Genomic DNA, 19,455 nt, shown 5'->3' with positions numbered 1-19,455 from the left:
ATGGAGCCCTGAGTCACAAGGGTAAGAACTATGTTGCCAATTGAAAATAATTGTAATTGGTTCTGAATGCCCAATTTGGTTTGGCCTGCTGGTATTCCTAATTACTCTATTTGTTTTGTTTACAAGCATTCAGCAGAACCCTAGTTCCTAACCAGAAATCTCATGAATCAGTCAATAGTGCAAAACTAATTTAAAATAAAATACATGTTTTTAACACACTCAGATACTCACTCTTCCTCCCCCCCTCTCTGTTATATGTATTTACTTAATATAATATTTCACCATTTACTCTGCATTATAACAACATGACAATGACAGAAATGGTCAGATGAGGCTGTAATGTTATTTCACATACAAATCATAAATGCAAACCTAAAACAAATGTTGTAACCCAGGCAGATGTTGGAGCCAGTAGTGTATAATACAGTACTGGCTCCAATCTCGGCCTAAATCATGACCCAGGTGGTAAAATATATGATACTGCAGATTGTAACTTGATCATGGGATTTGACTGGCAAGTCCACAGGTTGTGGGTATGATTATATTCAGTCACCGAATCCACATATTTTTTATGTGTACTAACTGCTTTTTACAATTCTATTGCTAAACCTTTATGCACTCTACCACAATGAGATGTTATAGTCTGATAAAGCTTCATTCTGTGCCTAAAAACTGGGCACACATAATTTAATTTCAGTTTAATTCAATTTCAATTGTATAGCCCTTTTACAGAGACACAAAGACACTTTACAAGAAAACAGGAAATATGAAAAGCGAGGAAAGACCATAGACCGTATAAAAATAGGGAAAGACCAGGCTTGAACTCCCCCCCCCCCCAAAAAAAAACAACAAAATAAATAAATAAATAAATAAAACAGCACGAGTTAATAATAATAATAATAATAATAATAATAATAATAATAATACCTCAGATTTATATAGCGCTTTTCTAAGTACTCAAAGTCGCTTTACATGGAAAAAAGAAAGAGAAATAAAACTTTATTAGGTAAAAGAATAAAAGAAATTGAGTATAAAAGGAAAAACAGTAAAAACAACATGGGGGGTGGGGGGTTAGCTGGGGAAAGCAAGTCTGAAGAGATTGGTTTTGAGGGCGGTTTTGAAGGATGGGAGGGTGGGGGCATCTTTGATATGGTTAGGGAGTGTGTTCCAGAGGGAGGGGGCAGCAACTGAAAAGGCCCTATCGCCCCAGGTTCGGTGCTTGGTCCTGGGGGTTTGCTCCTGGGTGGAGCAGGTGAGGGAGTTGGGGCCAATGATGATAATTTCTGATTTATTGCAGTTGAGTTTGAGAAAAATTTTTTGCATCCATGTTTTTACGTCTGTGAGGCAGGTGGCGAGGGTGGAATGGGTGGCTGCAGTGATGGTCTTGGTGGTGAGGTAGAGTTGTGTGTCATCGGCATTTGGCCATGGTGGCTGCGGATCTGTCTGAGTGGTAGAATGTAGAGGATGAAGAGGGGGGGACCAAGCACCGAACCATGGGGGACACCGTGGGTGACTGGGGCAGTGGAGGATTTGCAGTTATTGATGGAGATGAATTGATGTCGGTCGGAGAGGTATGTTTTCAGCCAGGAAAGGGCAGTGCTGGTTATGCGCGTTCTCAATGTACAAAAATGAAAAGGTACTTACGTATACAAAGCACTGTCTATGAGTCATTAATTAAAACAGGCACAATCTGCACCTGCCCTCAAACTATTGATATTAAAATGTGGCCAAATTACAACAAACAATACTGGCTTGTTTTGACAATATTGGCAAACAGTATTGGCAATATACACACAAATTAAACATGCTGTATTCCAAAGCAATGCTATCCAGTGTTTCCCAAATTATTTCAAGTAACTTGGCCTTATATTGTTTCATCATACTATCTAAGGAGAATACGATCATTCAAATTTTGTGCCACATGAAAGTATGAAACGCCAATCATTTAAAATGGAAATAATCTGCAATTCAGCTGTGTTACACTTAAAAATTGCAAGAATAACTGCACTAAATGTTTGAATAACTGTCTGCATCCCATGCTTAGGGTGTATGAAAAGCACAGCATGAATAAAATGTATTATCATTATGTTTAGAAAATTGTGTTCACAAATAAGATTTCTGAAAAATTTTACATTTTACAAATAAATGACACTATTGTACTCATTTGACTAAACTTCATCTAACCCACAAATATGCAGTAGTGTAATGGGGCAAACATATGTCTGGATAGGTTTGTAATATTCTATTTTATTTGATAGCGGAAATATTTGTAGTTTTTATCTGCATTTATTTATTCAGCACCCCACCACCCCCCATGTTTTTTGGTATAACTGTCTGTTATGTAAATGTGTAAATGTGAATGCTATGTACAGCTAGAAAAATTTCCCTGTGGAGATCAAGTATTATATCTAGTTATATTTATCTACTTATATTTTACAATCCTTAAAAAAATTATTTTAAGTTTCAAATATACAAGAACTTGCACATTTAGTAAAATTAACTTGACAACCAAGTTTAAGCATAACATTTCTCGAGTGCAGTTGTTCATCAGCTATTTAAAACAATCGTTTAAATGATGTTTTCTTTCATGAGTCAATTTTTGTTTTGACTCTTCGATGTGACGCAAAGTTGGAATGACCACATACTCAGACTTCAGACGGTAAGATGAAAAAACACAGGTCCAGGTTACATTAAATAATTTAGGAAAAATGGGTAGCATTGCTTTCAAAATGAGTTTGTTTTGGAAAGGAGCAGGTTTGTACAGCACAGTATGAAAACATGCAAACAACAAGACTTTATTTCTCAATGACGATAACAGAATAAAACAACAAAACACGAAAGAAAGACAATTAAAAAATTGTACAACTGCTTCTGCGTATCTTGTGCCACTATTCACAGCATATAATTGTGTAAGTCCATTGATTCACAGCCTACTGAAAGAGTTAATACGAAGAGCGTAAACGCAGTCTCCTAATTATATGATGAATGAAGAAACTTACTGCCACGTGGGTCCCCTCCTAGCTATGGGCGTGGCAAACTTTGCAAGTGACTTCTGATTGGTCCGATATGTTCCTGCATGCTCTAAACTGAAACAGTAAACTCAAAGTGTTGCCAGGTTTGGGTATTTAATTTTTATGACTATCCATACTTTAAACTAAACTGTAAGACCAACTAGAATTTTGTGGTCATTTTCCCACAAAAAGCGTTTCATCTAGAATACACACTGGATGATTATTTTGTGATAGCAAGACGGCCGTCACGGAGCGGAACTGACCCTAGCTATATGTGTTTGTTGATGAGTTTGCTGTAACGTTAAGAAGCCTGTAATCAATTTTACCTTTTTTCGGAAAACAAACTGTCTGGCGGTGCTGTGGACGCTGCCTTATTTTTAGACAGAATACCTCACCGTGCCTTTGGATTATGAAATCAACCAGACAGCCCTGGTAGGCTACTTACAGATCTTGATTGTCGCGCACTAAGGTTATATTTTCGCCGGTGAAACGTCAGCAGTCTGGCGTAGCCGTTAGAAGAGGTAAGTTAGTTTTAATTGTTACTATTTGCTCGACTGTAAGCATTTGGAATTTACCATGGTACAGATATATGTTACGGGTCTTCTACTACGTGGTTTTCGTGCTGTTTTTCACTTTTCAACACCATCATGTACTTGCGATAGTGAGTAGCTATATTTACGACAGTGATTTTTGAAGGTTGTGAATTCTCACATAGCCTACTGTGTAGATGAAGAAGCTTTAAGTCCTGACTCCACACAATTCCTAGTGTTTCGAGATCTTTAGCCACAGGCGCCACCGTGCGGGAAAGGATTACTCGATCGGGTTCACACGGGGTGACGCAGATCTTTAGCTCTCGCGTATGATTGTTTTCTCAAGCGAGCTGGCACGGAGCGTGAAGAAAGAAGTCCAGCAGCTTCCAGATGGCACAGGTTCTGGAAACAGAACCCAGGATTTATCACTATCTGCGAGCGACGTGTGGAGTGGCTGTCCACGTCCTGTGCCTGTCTTTCACAGTGTTCATCGCGGCGCTGGCTAGACCCGGCAGCAGTGAGTAACGTTATCTCGGTGTATTGTACCCATTGATTGTACTGCTCGCATCGTAGCTCATCATACATTGGACACAGGACGCTACGTCTTTTCTGCCCACTGAAATATCTGTCGATTTTAAGGAGTGCTACCGTAAGGCAAAGTAAGGGTGCTAATGTAATATTCTGTTGTCCAGGTTTGTTTTCTTGGCATCCGTTCCTGATGACGTTGGCGGTAAGCACCCTGCTGTTCATTTTGGAGACTGTTATAAATGATGAAAGCGTGTGGATTAGAGGGTCAAACTGTAGTGTGAGAGTTAAGTCTGGGCTGACAGGAATGCGTCAATGCCTCGACCGAGCTATGCCATGCCCTGCTCAGCTGATGGAAATGCTTCAGGGGAGCATGCGTGTTTGTGACGTCATATCCTATTTTCTCCTCTACTCGTTTCACTCCTACAATGATTCCTCCTCATCTGCCTCATCTTTGCTTTTATGCTTTTCTCTCTCCTTCCTTACCTTTCCTCCCTCCATACCCCCCACATTTTCTCCTCTCCTTTGCCCTCCTCCCTTACTTTCCTCCAGTTTTCTTTCTTCATGACTGAGGCACTCCTCCTCTTCTCCCCGCACTCCTCTCCCATTCAGAAGTTCTCCCACAAGAGCAAGGCCCGCTACCACTGGATCCTGCAGTGCCTGTGTGTCGCGTGCGCCGGGCTGGGACTGGCTGCCATCTCCTACAACAAGCACCTGAACGGCAAGCCGCATTTCTCCACTTGGCACGGGCTGGTGGGTCTGCTCGCGGCGTGCGGCGTGGCGGCGCAGTCCGCCGGGGGCCTGCCGCTGCTGTACCACCGGCTGGTGAAAGGCTGGTCGCTGGCCCGGCTCAAACGTTACCACGCGGTGTCCGGCCTGCTGGCCTACCTGCTGGGCAGCAGCAGCCTGATGTTGGGCATGTGCTCTCTGTGGTTCACGGCGTCGGTGCACGGGGCCAGCTGGTACCTGGTCGCGGCATGCCCGGCGCTCAGTGCCCTCTTCATCATGAGCCAGGTCACCAACGCATACATGGCTAAAAAAGCCCTCCGTCCCTAACTGCAGTGCCACCTATCCCCCCCCCCCCCCCCCCACCCAAACATCGCTGCTGTACTTACTGATTATTATGATTTTTTTTTCTTCTTTACATTTCAGTCACAGCATGGCTGTCCTACAAGTCATGACTGACAGCTCAGAAAGACTGTTGCTGCATTGTGAATCCTGATGTCCATAACCAAAACAAGTATGAGGTTTAAGATGTAAATGCTTACAACTGAACAATGAAGCCATTATCTTTTAGCAAAAAAATAATTGAAAAAGTTTGCAAAGAATTAGGGTACTATAATATTAGAATGTTTATGGGCTTAAGAATTGCATTAGGAGATACCGAAGATTAGTTGAGTGACATGAAGAACCAAAATGTTTTTTTTCTTCTGTTTTTCTTATGAATTGTTCATTTAGTGGCACACTGAATCTACAGGTGAATCTGAACCAGTAATAGCCAGCATGAACAAACATTGTTATTAGTTTGTTAGTTAGGGGATGGCACAAAGTGAGAAGTGGGTCATTTAATTAATTTTTATTTTTTATAAAAGTAAACATGTTTTGGAAATATGGTGTGATGCATTAGTATGATAATGAACAAATGACATATTGTACAAATGGGTAGAAATGAAATATTTTTTTTACCATTTTATTAAAGACATTCTGAAAATAGGTTCGCCCTGTGTGTGTACATTTGCCCAGTATTTAATTGAAAATAGCATATAGGGTAGAATGATCAATTTCTTTCCAGAATGCATGTAAATAGATTTGTTTACCCGTGCGTTATGCAGGCTTGCGATGTATAGATTCTTCTCGGGGCTGTATCCCAAAGATAGACTACCGAGTTAGATAACTGCACTGAATAAAACCCGGAACAGCTCTTTTTACTACAGTCCATGTTCCAGATTTGTGAGGGTTCCAGGTTTTACTCAATGCAGTTATCCAGCTATCTTGATTTGTAATGCAGGCTCCTGGTGTGCACACAGCTGCTTGTGGTGATGGAGTGATTTGGTTTCCTGTGTAATCTACTCAATTCTTTCTCCTCACCACAGAATCTACTAAACACCTGCTTCTCACTACCTTCTCTAGTGGTGGGCACAGGGATATATAAACTCTTAAATCACAGAATACTTTGTGGAAGTGAGTTTATTCATGACTAAATAGCAATCAATACAATGGCATTTTATGCTGCAATCTTTCTCAGTGGGTAGGGTATACAGTGGTGATGTCACTGAGTAAGGATTTATACACTGTGGGCAGATGCCCATTCTTCATCTCACTAGATTACCAGAACAACTGGGTACTGAAAAATCCTCTACAATGTACAACAATAACAAATACAAATGAATAAATATGAACAATAATAAATAATTGTAAAAATCGTACAATAGAAAAACACAGGTAAACATTATCAGGATGATACAGTAGAAAAAGAAAATTTAAAAAGAAAGCATTATAGTGTCATTATGTGATAATAAGCCTTACGTATGTTGGGGAGTGTGCTTTCGAGTTTGTGTTTCCTGTGCGTGGAACCATGTTTGCTCCAGTCTTTTCTAAAAGAAATATCTCATAATTCACCCCAGTTTGCCTGAAAGCAGGAAGAAAGGAATGTTCTACAGGAAGAAACTTCCCACTCCAGTCCATCTGTGAGAGCCTGTGAGCAAGAGATGTCACACAGTGACATCCTGTCACACAGCCTAGAGGGTGCCGGGCGTCTGTAAACGAGCGGGCCCTGACAGGAGAGGAGAGGAGGGGGTTTCTCATCCCTGCAGCTAGCTTATCAGTGTTACCAAAGGAAAACCGTACCAGACATTTCTTAACAAAATACACTTAGTGGTTCTGGTATAGGCCAAGATTTGCGCTTAAGATGAATGTGGGGAATGTTCACTGGTCACATGACCTTCCAAAGCAGTTAGAACAATGCACTGTAGCTATGACCCAAAACAGAATGGAGGGAGAGTTTCAGCCTTTCTGTTCAGCTGGCCAAACTTTCTCTTCCCTACTCCTCCAGAGGGAGGATTCACTGCAGGCCCAAGGCCAGCTGCCAATTGGGACAGTATTGGAAAGTGTTTGAAAGCTGCATCAAATGCTCAAATCTCACAAAACAGTACTCTTTCTTTTTCTCTTTCACATGCTCTCTCTCTGTTCAGCTTCCATTATGTTGACTTTTTAAAGTGAGATATTCAGCATCAACTCAATGTCTTTGTGCCAGGCACCACTACACATACTTATATCCCACGGCACCCTCAGGGTGTGTAAGCATGGAGAAGGATGTGGGTGGGGCTTACAAGTGCGTACAAATGCATGGTTTCTTAAGACCAATCGGCCTCAATTAGATTTGTGTCATGGGTCCCTCTTCTTTGTACCAGCATACTAATCCTGGAAGTGCTCCTTATTGTCGTGTCACCTCAATGACATCGTCATCTGAGCTGCTGCCCCCGTCCTGCCCCAGCGCCCCCTGCAGGGAGGGGGGGAGGTGTGAAAGGAGGCTGGAGGAAGGCGGAGCCACCGAAGAGAGCAGCGGGTTGGGGTACACCAAAGACTGGCCGTAGGACAGGGGGAACCCAGCCGGGAGCATGAGGGGGGGCACGGCCAGCGAGGCCAGGCTGGGGCCCGTGGCTGGCACTGCAGAAGAGGCGGAGGAGGAGGAGGATGAAGAGGAAGAGGCGGCAGAGGAAACTGCTGCAGTGCCAAAGGGGTCAGGGGTCATGGGGAACATCATCCGTGGGTTTCCCAGCTGTCCCTGTGGCGGGAAGAAGGGGGAGGTGCCCATGAGCATGGATCCCAGGAGGCTGGGCCCGAGAGGACCGAGGCCGACGCCCAGCGGGAAGCTGGGAAAGGGGGGGGCGGTGTTGGTAGGGGGGGCGGCGGGACGCTTGGCGGAGGGCGATCTGCGGAGGCGCTCCTTGGACGGGCGCTTGGCGGAGCGGAGGTCCAGAGCCACGTCCACGCTCAGGCTGGGCAGGGCACCTGGGCCACTCTGCGCACTGCTTTCGGCCCCGCCCCCCTCTGTGTCTGGCCCCTGCCCCGACCCCGCCTCCGCCACGGCGGCGAACCTACGCAGCTCCTGCTCAGGGCTGTTCGGCGAAAGAGGGCGTGGCTCGTCACCCAGGGGCACACGCTTCTGTTCCGCACGCACATGCGATGGCTGCCAAGCTGGGAGAGAAAAACACCACACTCACTACCCAGCACTCAAACCTGCAGCTTCAACGTGCTCTGACCACTGCTCCACACCAGGGCTGGGGTTAATGACAATTCCATTTAATTTCAGTCAATCCAGGAAATGAACTGAAATTCAATTCGTAAAATGCCCATCATTTTGTATGAGCAATTTCCTGAACTGGCTAAACTGGAATTGACCCCAACTCTGCTCCACACTCTCTCTCAGGCCTAGAGTCCAGTACTGACCACGACTCCACTCAGGGTCCAGCAGTCTGACCCGTACTCTGGCCTGATTAGCTTAATGAACTGCGCTACCTCTGGAGGCCGCCAGATGCTCCTCTCCTGGTCTACTTTTGTTGGTCTGGAAGGCAAAGATCCTCCCATCACTGGTTCTGATGTAGGTTCCTAAGTGGAGAAAAAGTGTGTAGGCATTAGTCAGCTTGCTCAAACAGCATCACAGGAGCAGGGTCCATCCAACAATGACACTGAATATAAAATGTATCTGTCATTGGATGCAGAAAAGGAGGAGGTTTAGCTCTATATGGATACTGTAAAGCGGAACATTTACTGTATAGGGATACTAAACAGCAGGAGATTCAGCTGTATTGGGATGTAGTTGGTTTATATACCCTTTGAACCTTTGATGACATGGACGCTCTCCCCAGCACTGATTCGGGCCTGAACATCTGTGGTGCTGTCAGATCCTGGAATCATGATATCTGAGAATCCAAAAACAACACCATTAGAGCAACATCAAACAAAGCAAAAAGACCTGCCAAGACAAGCTTGGGTTGCCTCGACTGCACCATGTTAAACCTGTGTTGGGTGCCACTTTACCTGTGGTGGTGACAACCTTCTGCACATACACCCCCGCCTTCTGCAGGTAGCCAACAGGTAAGCCCACACCTGCGCTAGAGCTGGCAGCCATGGAGGGGGCGTGGGCCATGGGTACCTGGCGGGGCATCATGGGAATGGGCGTGGCCTGCACAGGGCGGACACTGGCCACTGGCTTCTCATCAGGTCGTAGGAGGAGGCGGCTGGCAAAGGGGCACAAGTGAAGGAGAGATGTCAGTCAGGGCCCCGCCTATGTGCAGGGGGAACAGGACTGGGAAATGGGTATGGGCCAAGGATAAAACCTGAGGCAAAAACAGATCATTACAGACAACACAGATGGTAAACTTTGTTTTTTAGACTTAGTGTTCCATTGATGCTTAAACATTACAATGTGGTGCATCTTTTTAATCTGACCAAATACAATACTGTTTTAATGGATGTTCTGTAAACTCCTGTCACAAAACTCCTGTTTTCTTAAGGAAAACGAAGAACAGGAGAAACACAGGAGCTGACCATCTGGTTAGTCTGCAGCAATATCTGGCAGAACCACATAATATGTCTGGATTCTTCACAAGATCCAATCAAGACAACCGACAAGACAACTGGATTCGCCTTTTTTCTCTTTTCCACAATTATGTATGTTGGATCTTCATAGCACTTACAACATTGGACTCAGCCTCTGCTTTAAGTAAACGCCTAGCTGAGACACCTGGATAGCACAGTCACTCATAAATTTCTAAAGTTCGGGCACAGTATCTCCTCCAAAAAGAGTGAAGTTGAGGGAGATTAGCTTTGAGGCGCACCAGCTGCGTTGACTGAAGGTGTGGGCGTTGGCCAGGGTGTGAGCAGTAGGGGGGTAGTAGGGGTAAGATGGCCGGTTGTGAGGGAAGGAAGGGCGGTGGTGGGGTATGGACGCGCGTTTCTCGTCCTCGTAGCCCTTCTTGGCGGCCTTCTTCTCTGCACGGGTCAGCCTCGTCTCCTTGCGCTCCATGAGCAGGGACTCGTGCGGGAATGGCCGCTGGTGCATAAGGACACACTAGTGTTACTCTACAGTAACGCACACTGTAACATACACCTCTGATTCATACACCGTTATGCACACTACAGTTACACACAATGTTATATATGCTGCTGTTACTGTTGCACAAAATAATGTCGCAGTTGTGCATGAGTATGTGTGTGTACCTTGGTGATGAGATGAGGGTAAATGTTACAGGCTTGCTGAATGAGGTCCTCCATCTTGTCCTGGGGGTCCAGGAGCAAAGGGGCGGGGCCAGGCTCCTCCTCCACAAAGTGCAGCAGTGACTCCACTTCTCGCCGTGTGAAGTTGAGGACGGGGTTCAGCTCATCCACCACACGGTCTGAGAGACGGAGAGGCTGCTGCTTAATCCTTCCCCTAACACTCCCACCTTACTACCTTGGTAAGTAGTAACAGTTAGACACACAGTTTCTCCCCAATACACACACACACACACACGTTCACACACACACATGCACATGCACACATGCGCGCGCACACACATACACACACACACAGAACAGGCTTCTCTCACCTGACATGCCCTGTTTGGACACCTGTCGGTCGTAGATCTTCCTCTCCAGGGTGAAGTCACACACCAGGCGGTAGATGTGGCAGGCCTTCCTCTGGCCGTAGCGGTACACGCGGCACACGGCCTGCGCGTCGTGGCAGGGGTTCCAGGAGGCGTCGAACACCACCACACGGTTAGCCCCCGTCAGATTGACCCCCAGACAGCCCGCCCTGAGGAACACACACAGCAGCTCTCATCAGCATGTGTGCGGGTGAGTGTGGGAGTATGTGAGACTGTGTGTGCTTAGGTGGGTGTTTGTGTGTGTCTGTGCATTCGTTCATGTGCTCTCTATGCAGATGACACGCACCTATTTGTCAGTTAAACCAAACAAAGTTGTCCAGATTGCCAAACTAGTGGCCTGTCTTCAAGATATAAAGGCTTGGATGACCAAAAATTTCCTTTAATTTAATTTAAATAATTCTTATATGAATTCATATGGCTTCACTGTCACAGCCACTGCAGACTATCAATGCACAGACTGTTGTCTCCGATCTCTCCTTTCAAGCCCATGCTGTAAAGCATCTTTGTGACAACGTCTCTGCAAGGAGTACCACAACAATAAAATTGAACTGACCGACTATGTGCCGCACATGGGTTTGTCTACAAGTATGTGTGTATCAGTGTGTTTGTGTGTGTGTGTGTGTGTGTGCGCGCGTGAATATGCATTTGAGTGAGTGAGTGAGTATGAGTGTGAGTGAGTGTGTGATGTGTGTGTTACACAGACCTGGTGGACAGTAGGAAGAGCCAGGTAGTGTGGTTCTCTGGGCTGTTAAACTGATTGATGAGTCTCTCTCTTTCTGAGGATGATGTGCTCCCATCCAACCCTATGGAGACATCATAATTTAACAACCAGCCTCACCAATCACTGATCGCCTGCACACTGCCTCCATTCCCCATGCCTTTTACTCCTTTAAAAAAACAAAGGATGGCGATACACAAGTTTGTCACAGACATAATTGACAGTGATACACTGTCTATTGCTTGTAGTACCAGTTTCTAGGCAACAGAAACACTTGCTGCAGTGGTTGCTAGGTAACAGGCACACTGCCTGTAGTGGTTGTTGCATAACAGAGCCACACTCACTGTAGTGGTTACTGGGTAACAGAGCCACACTCACTGTAGTGGTTACTGGGTAACAGAGCCACACTCACTGTAGTGGTTACTGGGTATCAGAGACACACTCACTGTAGTAGGTGACATTGCGTATCCAGGTGTGACTCTCACTGGTCACTCTGCAGGGGGGCATGGGCCTCTTGGCCAAAAACTCTTCAATGACAGACAGTGTGGACAAGCTCTGGCTGCCGGAAAAAAATGAACAGGTACACACACACAGAAGCGTAAGATGCACAAGCATAAGACGTACAAAATGCAGAAATGCTAGTTCTACAGTTGCATTATAGAGAATCACTTTTGGTTTGACTAGTTAGTTGTAATGAGATAGTGTTTCCATACATACTGTATGCACACACACGCACGCACGCACACACACACAAAATATGGGACAAATACATATTTTGTTCTTGTACTCCACAATATGGTGCTGTGAAATGGGGGGCTATGTACAAAAGGTGCTGTAATTTCTACATGGTGAAACCAAAGTGTACAAAATATCCTTTAATGAAAGTTGAGAATCTGCATTTTAACCACATGTGAACTAATTGATTTACCTGTGGTTAAAATGTGATTCAAATAAAAAACTGTGGAGTACAGAGCCAAATCGAGAAAAAATATGTTTGTCCCAAACACTATGGGGCTCACTGTACATCCATCCATCCATCCATTATCTATACCTGCTTATTCCTGGTCAGGGTTGCGGGAGGTGCTAGAGCCTATCCCAGTATGCAAGAGGGGCAAGAGGCAGGAATACACCCTGGATAGTTCATCTAGTTCATCTATTGCAGGGCACACACACCATTCAGTCACACACTCATATCTAGGGACTGTGGGAGGAAACACACCCAGTGTACCCAGATGAAAAAAGGCCCCGGCTGGGATTCAAACCAAGGACCTTCTTTCTGTGAGGCAACAGTGCTATCCACTGCACCACCGTGTCACCTCTCAGTCTCTGGCCCCACTCACACAAAGTACAATATAAGTGGTGCGCACCTGAAAACCAAGATCTTGTCTTCTCTGGTTACACTTTCCTCTATCAGGTGGAAGAGAAGCACCATTTTGGGAGAATTTTCTAAAACACCTGTCTGGTAATTAGCCATGATATCCTTTGCCTTGAGAGAAAGAAAAAAAGTTAGAGGGAGAGTGATGGGAGAATAGAGAGATATGTTGACTGGTTTGAGTTATAATGGTCTACAAAGAGTAGGATGTGTGTGTGTGTGTGTGTGTGTATGTGTGTACGTTCACATGTATGTCGATCTTTCACCCATACCCATTCATAGGTAATGACTTGGTTGGTCCTGTCCTGAAGCATGCCTAGACTGAGTCCTGTCATGGCCATTTTGCTGTGGGAGGACTCTGGAGGCTTGGTCTTCAGGCTTGGGGTGGGGTCATCCAGATCCAAGTCTTGCTCATTGGCCAGATTCTCCTTCTGAAGAGCCTCATACAGCACATCTGGGTGGTTCCAGATCTACAGGGAACACATACACACTTAATTGCAGCACAAGCCAGGTCCCTGGGGAGAGTGCATTTCCTGTAGGGGAGCATCCATGCAAGCTGGTGTGGTCTCCCATGGCCGGACCTTGCAGCAGACGCAGAAGGCCTTGAGGGGGTTGAGCCCCAGCCAGCCGCTGCTGCCCGCCTCCCGGAAGCGCCTCATGAACTGCGTGTACAGCGCCCTCTGGAGGGGGGACAGGTGCACCATGATCACAGTCTCCTCCTTCAGCGGCAAGTGGGTCTTCAACACGTCATGGCCACGCCTGTAACCACAGACTGACAAATTAACAACAGATCTACCGGCTATCCACAAAACCAACAGACTGACTTAAAAACAAACAGATAAACTGGAACTACAAAAGACAAACAGCAAATTACCAACTAGGGCAGCAGTGTAGTATAATGGTGAGAGAACTGGCCTGTACCTTAAAGACTACAGGTTTGAATCACAGGTAGGATACTGCTCTTTCACCCTTGAGCAAGATACTTAACCAGAACTGCCTCAGTATATATCCAGCTGTACAAGTACTATGATACCGTGTAGACATTCAAAAACTAATGTAAGTCATTCAGGATGAGAGCATCTAATAAATGCTTGTAATGTAATTACTAAACCAACAGATTAAACTCTCTACCAACAGGTAAGGCAGACCAGCAGAAGTACTGCCCACTTCATGAAGCTCATTAATGGCAGTGTTGCCCTTTGCACCAGCAGGGACGTCTCTCTCACCTCTGCACGAAGCCCTCCAGCAGGCTGTGCAGGACGTGGCTGCGGTATCTCATGAGCCGGACGTCCTTCGGGGTGCTGTCCATGCACTGCCCGTTCAGGATGGGGCGCTCAAACATGTTGCTGAACTCCTGCCGGGAGCCCAGGAAGTCGGGGCGCACAAAGTCCACCATGCACCAGTACTCCGTCAGGCTATTCTGCAGGGGGTACCCCGTCAGCACCACCCGACGCCGAGAACGCACGCTCTTGAGGGCCTGAGACGTGCCCGAGTGGAAGTTCTTTATCCGGTGACCCTCGTCACAGATGACTACATCTGGACCAGGCTGTGACAAAGCCCTCTCAATATCTGAGAAGAGAAAGACATAAGGGAAGAGAGAGGGAGGAAGAAACAGGTGGGGGAGGGAGAGAGGGAAGAGAGGGATAGAGCGAAGGTGGAGAGAGGACAGGGAGGGCGAGAGTGTGGGAGGAAGGGAGGGAGGGTGTAGGTAGGAGACTGTAAGTGTCACTAACAGACACAATGTTTCTGAGAGAGCATGTTCACACTCCCACAAGCAGAGCACTGTACTGCTCTGTGGCAACACGTGAGGGGTCAGGGGGTCAGACCTTTCAGCAGCTCCTGCTGTCTTTCCTCCTCATCCAGGTCTATGATGACCGGCCCCGCGGGCTTCTTGCTCTTCTTCTTCCTCCCGGTGACAAAGCTCTTCTTCAGGGACAGCAGCCGGAACATCTCGTAGCCCATGAGCAGCACACCGCCCCCTTCTGACCACTCACTCACGACCTTTGCTCGCGACACAGTGGTCCTGCAGGTACACAAAGCACAAAGCATATTTACACAGCTTTATACACACTGCACACAACACTGTGTTAGCACACCACATACACCACAGCACTTACACACTTAATACACACCATACACTGTATTTACACAACTAAAACACACCACACACTGCGCTTACACCTAAAACACCCCACACACTGCACTTACACACCTAAGACACACTACACTTACACACCTAAAACACACTGCACTTACACACCTAAGACACAAAGCTCACCACTCCTCACCGGTGCTCGTCGCTCAGGACGTGCACTTTGAAGGTACGGGGAGCGATGGTTTCCGGATCGTTCTCCGTGGACAGGGCTTCTGGGGCCGGCAGCCACGTGTTAAACTCAGCCAGCCAGTTCTGCAGTGTGTTCACCTACAGGAGACAGCAGCCTGGTCACAATCGCACACATACTGCACACGTACACTCACACACACATGCTGATACTCACACATAAGCACCAGACACGTACACCAGATACACCAAATAAAATACACGTTTTCTCAATGGCTTGACATATACACTCACTCAACACTCTCTCAGATAGCCAGATTCATTGACTTATTTTGAGTGGAAGAAGAGAGAGAGAGGGAAGCCTGAAAGAGAGGAAAATATAAGGAGCAAAAGAGGCAGATAGAAAGGGAGAGAGGCAGGTGTGACAAGTAACCCTGCAGTCTGTCAGAGAAAGGGCACATGAGAGGGCGAGAGAGAAAGAGTGAGGGAAAGAGCAGCCAAAGAGGGAGTGACAGAGCGTGCAACCCAAAAAGAGAGCCCGAGAAAGAGCAAATGAGAAAGAAAAGGCGACTGACTCACAGGGACGATGGTCAGCACGGTGCGAGCCCCTGTGTGGCGCAGCAGGATGTCGATGAAGGAGATGACCTGCAGGGTCTTCCCCAGGCCCATGCTGTGAGCCAGGATGCAGCCGAAGCCACTGCTGTTAGCGCAGCGCTCCAGCGACTCCACCAGGTTATCGTACAGAAACCGGATCCCGCCGATCTGAGAACACAGTCGCCGCGCCGAGTTACAGACACGCGGACACACAGCCGGTAGCTCAGAGATGCGGTCACTGTACCTGGTGGGGTTTCACGGCTCGTGCAAGCTGCGGCGAGAGGAACAGGTCCTTCTCATTGGCTGGGTGGTTGATGTTGACAAGGACGCGGCCCAGTGCGTCGGGTTGGTTCAGGTCGTCATTGACATGGGCCCCACCCCTCTCCTCGGCCCCGGGTGTCTCCTCCTCCTCATTGGCTGACTCGCTGCTGATCCGTAGGGCATCATCCTCACCGGAGCTCAGCTCGATCACGGGGGCAGACAGGCCTGTCAGAAGCTGCCATGTTAAACTGACTAACCATGAGCTGAATGACGTTAAACTCGCTAATGCTATGTCATCAGCTGGTGCCTTGCCTTGGTACTGGAGGAAATTCTACATTTCTCAGAGGCAGATAATTCAGGGAAGCAGAGCAATAAGAAATAGCCAACACCACTACACCCACTAGTCTACACAGCCCCATCTTGTAGTCACACATTTAGACCAGATTTCAGTGAACTATAATTCTGTCATTCAGACAAATGCTCTCAACTTTCTGTAAGACGAAAGAACACACCCAGTTCTACCCGCTGTACACCCTCCTTACCCTCACCGCGCTGCTGAGGTAGGGGAGGAGAGTGAGCGTCGTCCTCACTTCCACTGCTGTCCAAGCAGATCACCTCTCCCCTCTCAACCTGAGCCTGGGACACCGGCCCTGCATGCACAACCACCTCACCTAGAGAGAGAGAGGGGTGGGAAGGGGGGGGGAAGAGAGAGAGAGGGGTGGGAAGACAGAGGGGGGGGAAGAGAGAGAGAGGGAGAGAGGAAGAGAGAGAGAGATATTGGGGGTGGGAGAGTGAGGGAATAAGGGAGTGGGAGTGAGCAACGGATGAACACAGTATAGGACAGGGCAGGGCAAGAATGAGAGAATGGGATTGAAAGATGGGAGAAGGAAGAAGGAATTTTAGATCAAGTGAAAAAGAGAAGGCGCAAGACAGAGAAAAGGTGGGAGACAGCGAGTAATGCTGGTCAGTATGCTAAAAATTGTTGCTAGATCCATATACAAGTGTTTCTATGTTCTGTTATCATCAACCATGTTCAACATCTACAGTCCATAACACAAAAATGATATGGCATTATGGCTATACCACAGCCTCCATCTCAGGTGTAATATAAGGCAGTGTGGCCTTACCTGGGGGGCACTCAGGTAGGGGTGGGGCTGGGAAATCCTTCCTCTGCTGCTCCAGGCGCTTCCTTCTCTCTAGCTCCTCCTGCTGGGCAACCTGAGTAACTGCCTCGAGCTGGTGCTCTTTCAACAGCTTCCTGCAAAGAGATGAGTACTCACAATAGTATGTGTATGTGTGTGTGTATGTATGCATGCATGTGTGTGTGTGTTTATGTATGCGCGTGTGTGTGAGTGTGTTTGTGTGCGATTATGTGAGTAATGCAGCAGGTACCGGATGTTCCTCCTCAGGTGCGATGGCTTGGAGACTCTCTTCCTGGTGCTGAACAGAGAGGGGCTGTGGCTGTGGCTGTCAGGACTGGATGAGGACTGTGAAAGGGGGCTGGGTGGAGTCAGGGGGCGGGGCTGAGAGGAGAGGTGGGGCGGTGAGGTTGAGGATGGCTTCTGCTGCCCTTCTGCACTGGCTTCTCCCCCAGATTCATTGTCCACACTTAGAGGGGCATTCTGGGGAGGATCTGCACAAGATAAGACAGATACAAGCCCCGCCCAGTGAGAATATAGCCCTCAATCAGATTGCACCACCAATGCCATGGGTGAACAAGAATGGCTGTGTCTGTTTCTGGATTGATGCTAGCTTCTGCTCAACTTGCCCAATAATTTTCATGATCTGACATTATGGATACTTGTCTTGAATGACAGCAGAATAATATTTTGTGTGCCTATGTGAAATGTCTTACTATGATCTAATCTGTGAGTGAGCCGATTTCAGTGTTCAGAGCTAATTATGTCATTGAACCAGCGGTAATTGGCGGAATCAAATACCTGCATACACCCCAGACTACAGCTCTGCATTGGCTTGGATGATTACTTGCACAAAATGTAGCTTGGGGGTGGATAAAAACATTCAAAAACATGCAGGTGGATATAGGAATGTGGTGGAGCTGGACCGAGGAGGTCTGTTTTGAATTATCAAAAAATATATCTAATTATAGTTACAGCACCCCATCACCTGACCTCCTGTCTATTTTCATGCTGCGCCACCTGATCGCTCCACCTTTTACTCACCTGCATCGTCTTCTTCATCATCACCATCATTGCCTTCCTCCTCTTCCTCTCCCTGGTCCTCTTCTTCCTCACTGTCGAGTCCAGGCTCCATATCACTCCCAGAGATCGCCTCTTCAGACATGGTGCCTCAAACTTCTCTGGGACCATTACCCACACATCCTTTCCACTGCTCTCCTGCACAAACACATAGCATTACCTACATAGTATTGCTACACACACACACACACACACACACACACAAAGCATTATCCTCACACACAAGCCATATATAATTTCTGCTCGTGCACACACACACACTAGCACGTGCGCGTGCACAGACATATTTGACACATATAATCAATACTTTTAAAGGCAGATTTTGCACGTTTTAATTAAGGAATTATAGACAGTGCTTTGTATGCGTGAGTAACTTCGCATGTTTGTGCGTTGTACGTAAAGCGAGTCTCCTGATATTTCCCAGTAAAAAGAATGTTAATGCTCACTGACGGACGTGGAGTTGAGCAATCAAATAGTATCACAGGCTGTCGGACGTTCGAAAAAAAAAATCTAATCTGGCAGCACTATCTATGTTGATTCATAACGGATTCACGTTACACTAGCTACGGTAAGTTAGTGCTTGACAAGCAGCTTCCTAGCTAATTTTTCAAATAGCTGGACAAATGGAAATCGCATAAGTTACACATCACTGCGACCTCAAGCAGCATTTTACCGTTTGCTGGTAATCTAGCTATAGTCTCGTTTATGTTAACTTGTACGATGTGCATACATAAGCTTGCTACCTACCATTTACTAATTTATTTGTATGCAGCATCATACGCACCACAGCAACGCACATCATAATCAAGTTAGTTGGGCGGGGGATAGCAACCGAGCAAATAGTAATATTTTGACCAATCACAGATGGCACCTTAGCCTGCCAGCTACTGCCAGCCTTGAGCTAATACAGTGCTACATAAGAGACAACACGCATGCTACCCGTTTCTGTGCAAACACTCAAACACTGTAATCCCCCCCTGGCAGCTGCTACATTTCCTGTGCCTGCTGCCACTTGGTGTCTTTTGTCCAGAGTTGACAGAATTAGCTTGCTACATTAGCCATGGTTATCCAAAAATGACTCCCACATCACATTCTAATAAACGGTATAACGCACATTTAAAATGAAAAATGTTAAATGACATTCTCACCTCTTGTAATCGCAATATGCAGTTAACTCGATATTGTGATTATTATGATGAATTATCAAATTTTAATAGCCAGCGAGTTCATTTTATTTCGTCACCCATTTTTCTCAGGAGCAACAGCGAAAGTCTTCCCTACTGGGGACAAAATTGCT

At 46.5% G+C, this 19,455-nt stretch overlaps 2 protein-coding genes across 6 annotated transcripts; one reads left to right on the top strand and one right to left on the bottom strand.

The window, feature by feature from the left end:
* The first annotated feature begins 2,981 nt into the window (after positions 1–2,981).
* On the top strand, positions 2,982–5,779 carry LOC118211022 (cytochrome b561 domain-containing protein 2). Of its 3 annotated transcripts, none has more exons than XM_035387724.1 (4): positions 2,982–3,532; positions 3,888–4,058; positions 4,234–4,271; positions 4,679–5,779. In XM_035387724.1, the coding sequence occupies exons 2-4, from the start codon at positions 3,932–3,934 to the stop codon at positions 5,120–5,122; spliced, it is 609 nt and encodes a 202-aa protein (XP_035243615.1). In that variant the 5' UTR covers positions 2,982–3,532; positions 3,888–3,931; the 3' UTR covers positions 5,123–5,779. The 3 variants fall into 3 exon arrangements, with proteins under 3 accessions (XP_035243615.1, XP_035243613.1, XP_035243614.1); XM_035387722.1 differs by having other exon boundaries at positions 3,045–3,532; positions 4,619–5,779; XM_035387723.1 differs by lacking the exon at positions 2,982–3,532 and having other exon boundaries at positions 3,539–4,058; positions 4,619–5,779.
* A 456-nt stretch (positions 5,780–6,235) lies between these two features.
* Positions 6,236–19,455, bottom strand: LOC118211015 (helicase ARIP4-like). 3 transcript variants are annotated; one of them, XM_035387655.1, is made up of 22 exons: positions 19,307–19,455; positions 18,123–18,296; positions 17,332–17,572; positions 17,067–17,197; positions 16,482–16,610; positions 15,923–16,164; positions 15,664–15,846; positions 15,092–15,225; positions 14,630–14,826; positions 14,030–14,372; positions 13,385–13,562; positions 13,076–13,273; positions 12,799–12,917; positions 11,878–11,990; positions 11,417–11,516; positions 10,657–10,862; positions 10,289–10,464; positions 9,907–10,121; positions 9,107–9,306; positions 8,899–8,988; positions 8,585–8,674; positions 6,236–8,263 (listed from the first exon to the last, which is right to left on the bottom strand). In XM_035387655.1, exons 2-22 carry the CDS (start codon positions 18,241–18,243, stop codon positions 7,500–7,502), a joined length of 4,170 nt encoding a protein of 1,389 aa, XP_035243546.1. In that variant the 5' UTR covers positions 18,244–18,296; positions 19,307–19,455; the 3' UTR covers positions 6,236–7,499. The 3 variants fall into 3 exon arrangements, with proteins under 3 accessions (XP_035243546.1, XP_035243548.1, XP_035243547.1); XM_035387657.1 differs by having other exon boundaries at positions 16,488–16,610; XM_035387656.1 differs by lacking the exon at positions 19,307–19,455 and adding an exon at positions 18,906–19,051.

Source organism: Anguilla anguilla, chromosome 13, assembly GCF_013347855.1.
Source record: "Anguilla anguilla isolate fAngAng1 chromosome 13, fAngAng1.pri, whole genome shotgun sequence".
In the NCBI taxonomy this organism is placed as follows: Eukaryota; Metazoa; Chordata; class Actinopteri; order Anguilliformes; family Anguillidae; genus Anguilla; species Anguilla anguilla.
The sequence above is the reverse complement of the archived record's forward strand: the minus strand, read 5'-3'. Positions and strand labels throughout refer to the sequence as shown.

Bases quoted from the DNA above. Each gene is read 5' to 3' on its own strand.
- LOC118211022 (XM_035387722.1), top strand. From the start codon at position 3,932: ATGGCACAGGTTCTGGAAACAGAACCCAGGATTTATCACTATCTGCGA. The intron at 4,059-4,233 runs GTGAGTAACGTT...TCTGTTGTCCAG, and splicing joins GCTGGCTAGACCCGGCAGCA to GTTTGTTTTCTTGGCATCCG. The intron at 4,272-4,618 runs GTAAGCACCCTG...ACTTTCCTCCAG, and splicing joins CGTTCCTGATGACGTTGGCG to TTTTCTTTCTTCATGACTGA.
- LOC118211015 (XM_035387655.1), bottom strand. From the start codon at position 18,243: ATGTCTGAAGAGGCGATCTCTGGGAGTGATATGGAGCCTGGACTCGAC. The intron at 13,274-13,384 runs GTCCGGCCATGG...TGTTCCCTGTAG, and splicing joins CCTTCTGCGTCTGCTGCAAG to ATCTGGAACCACCCAGATGT. The intron at 10,465-10,656 runs GTGAGAGAAGCC...TCCGTCTCTCAG, and splicing joins GTCCAAACAGGGCATGTCAG to ACCGTGTGGTGGATGAGCTG.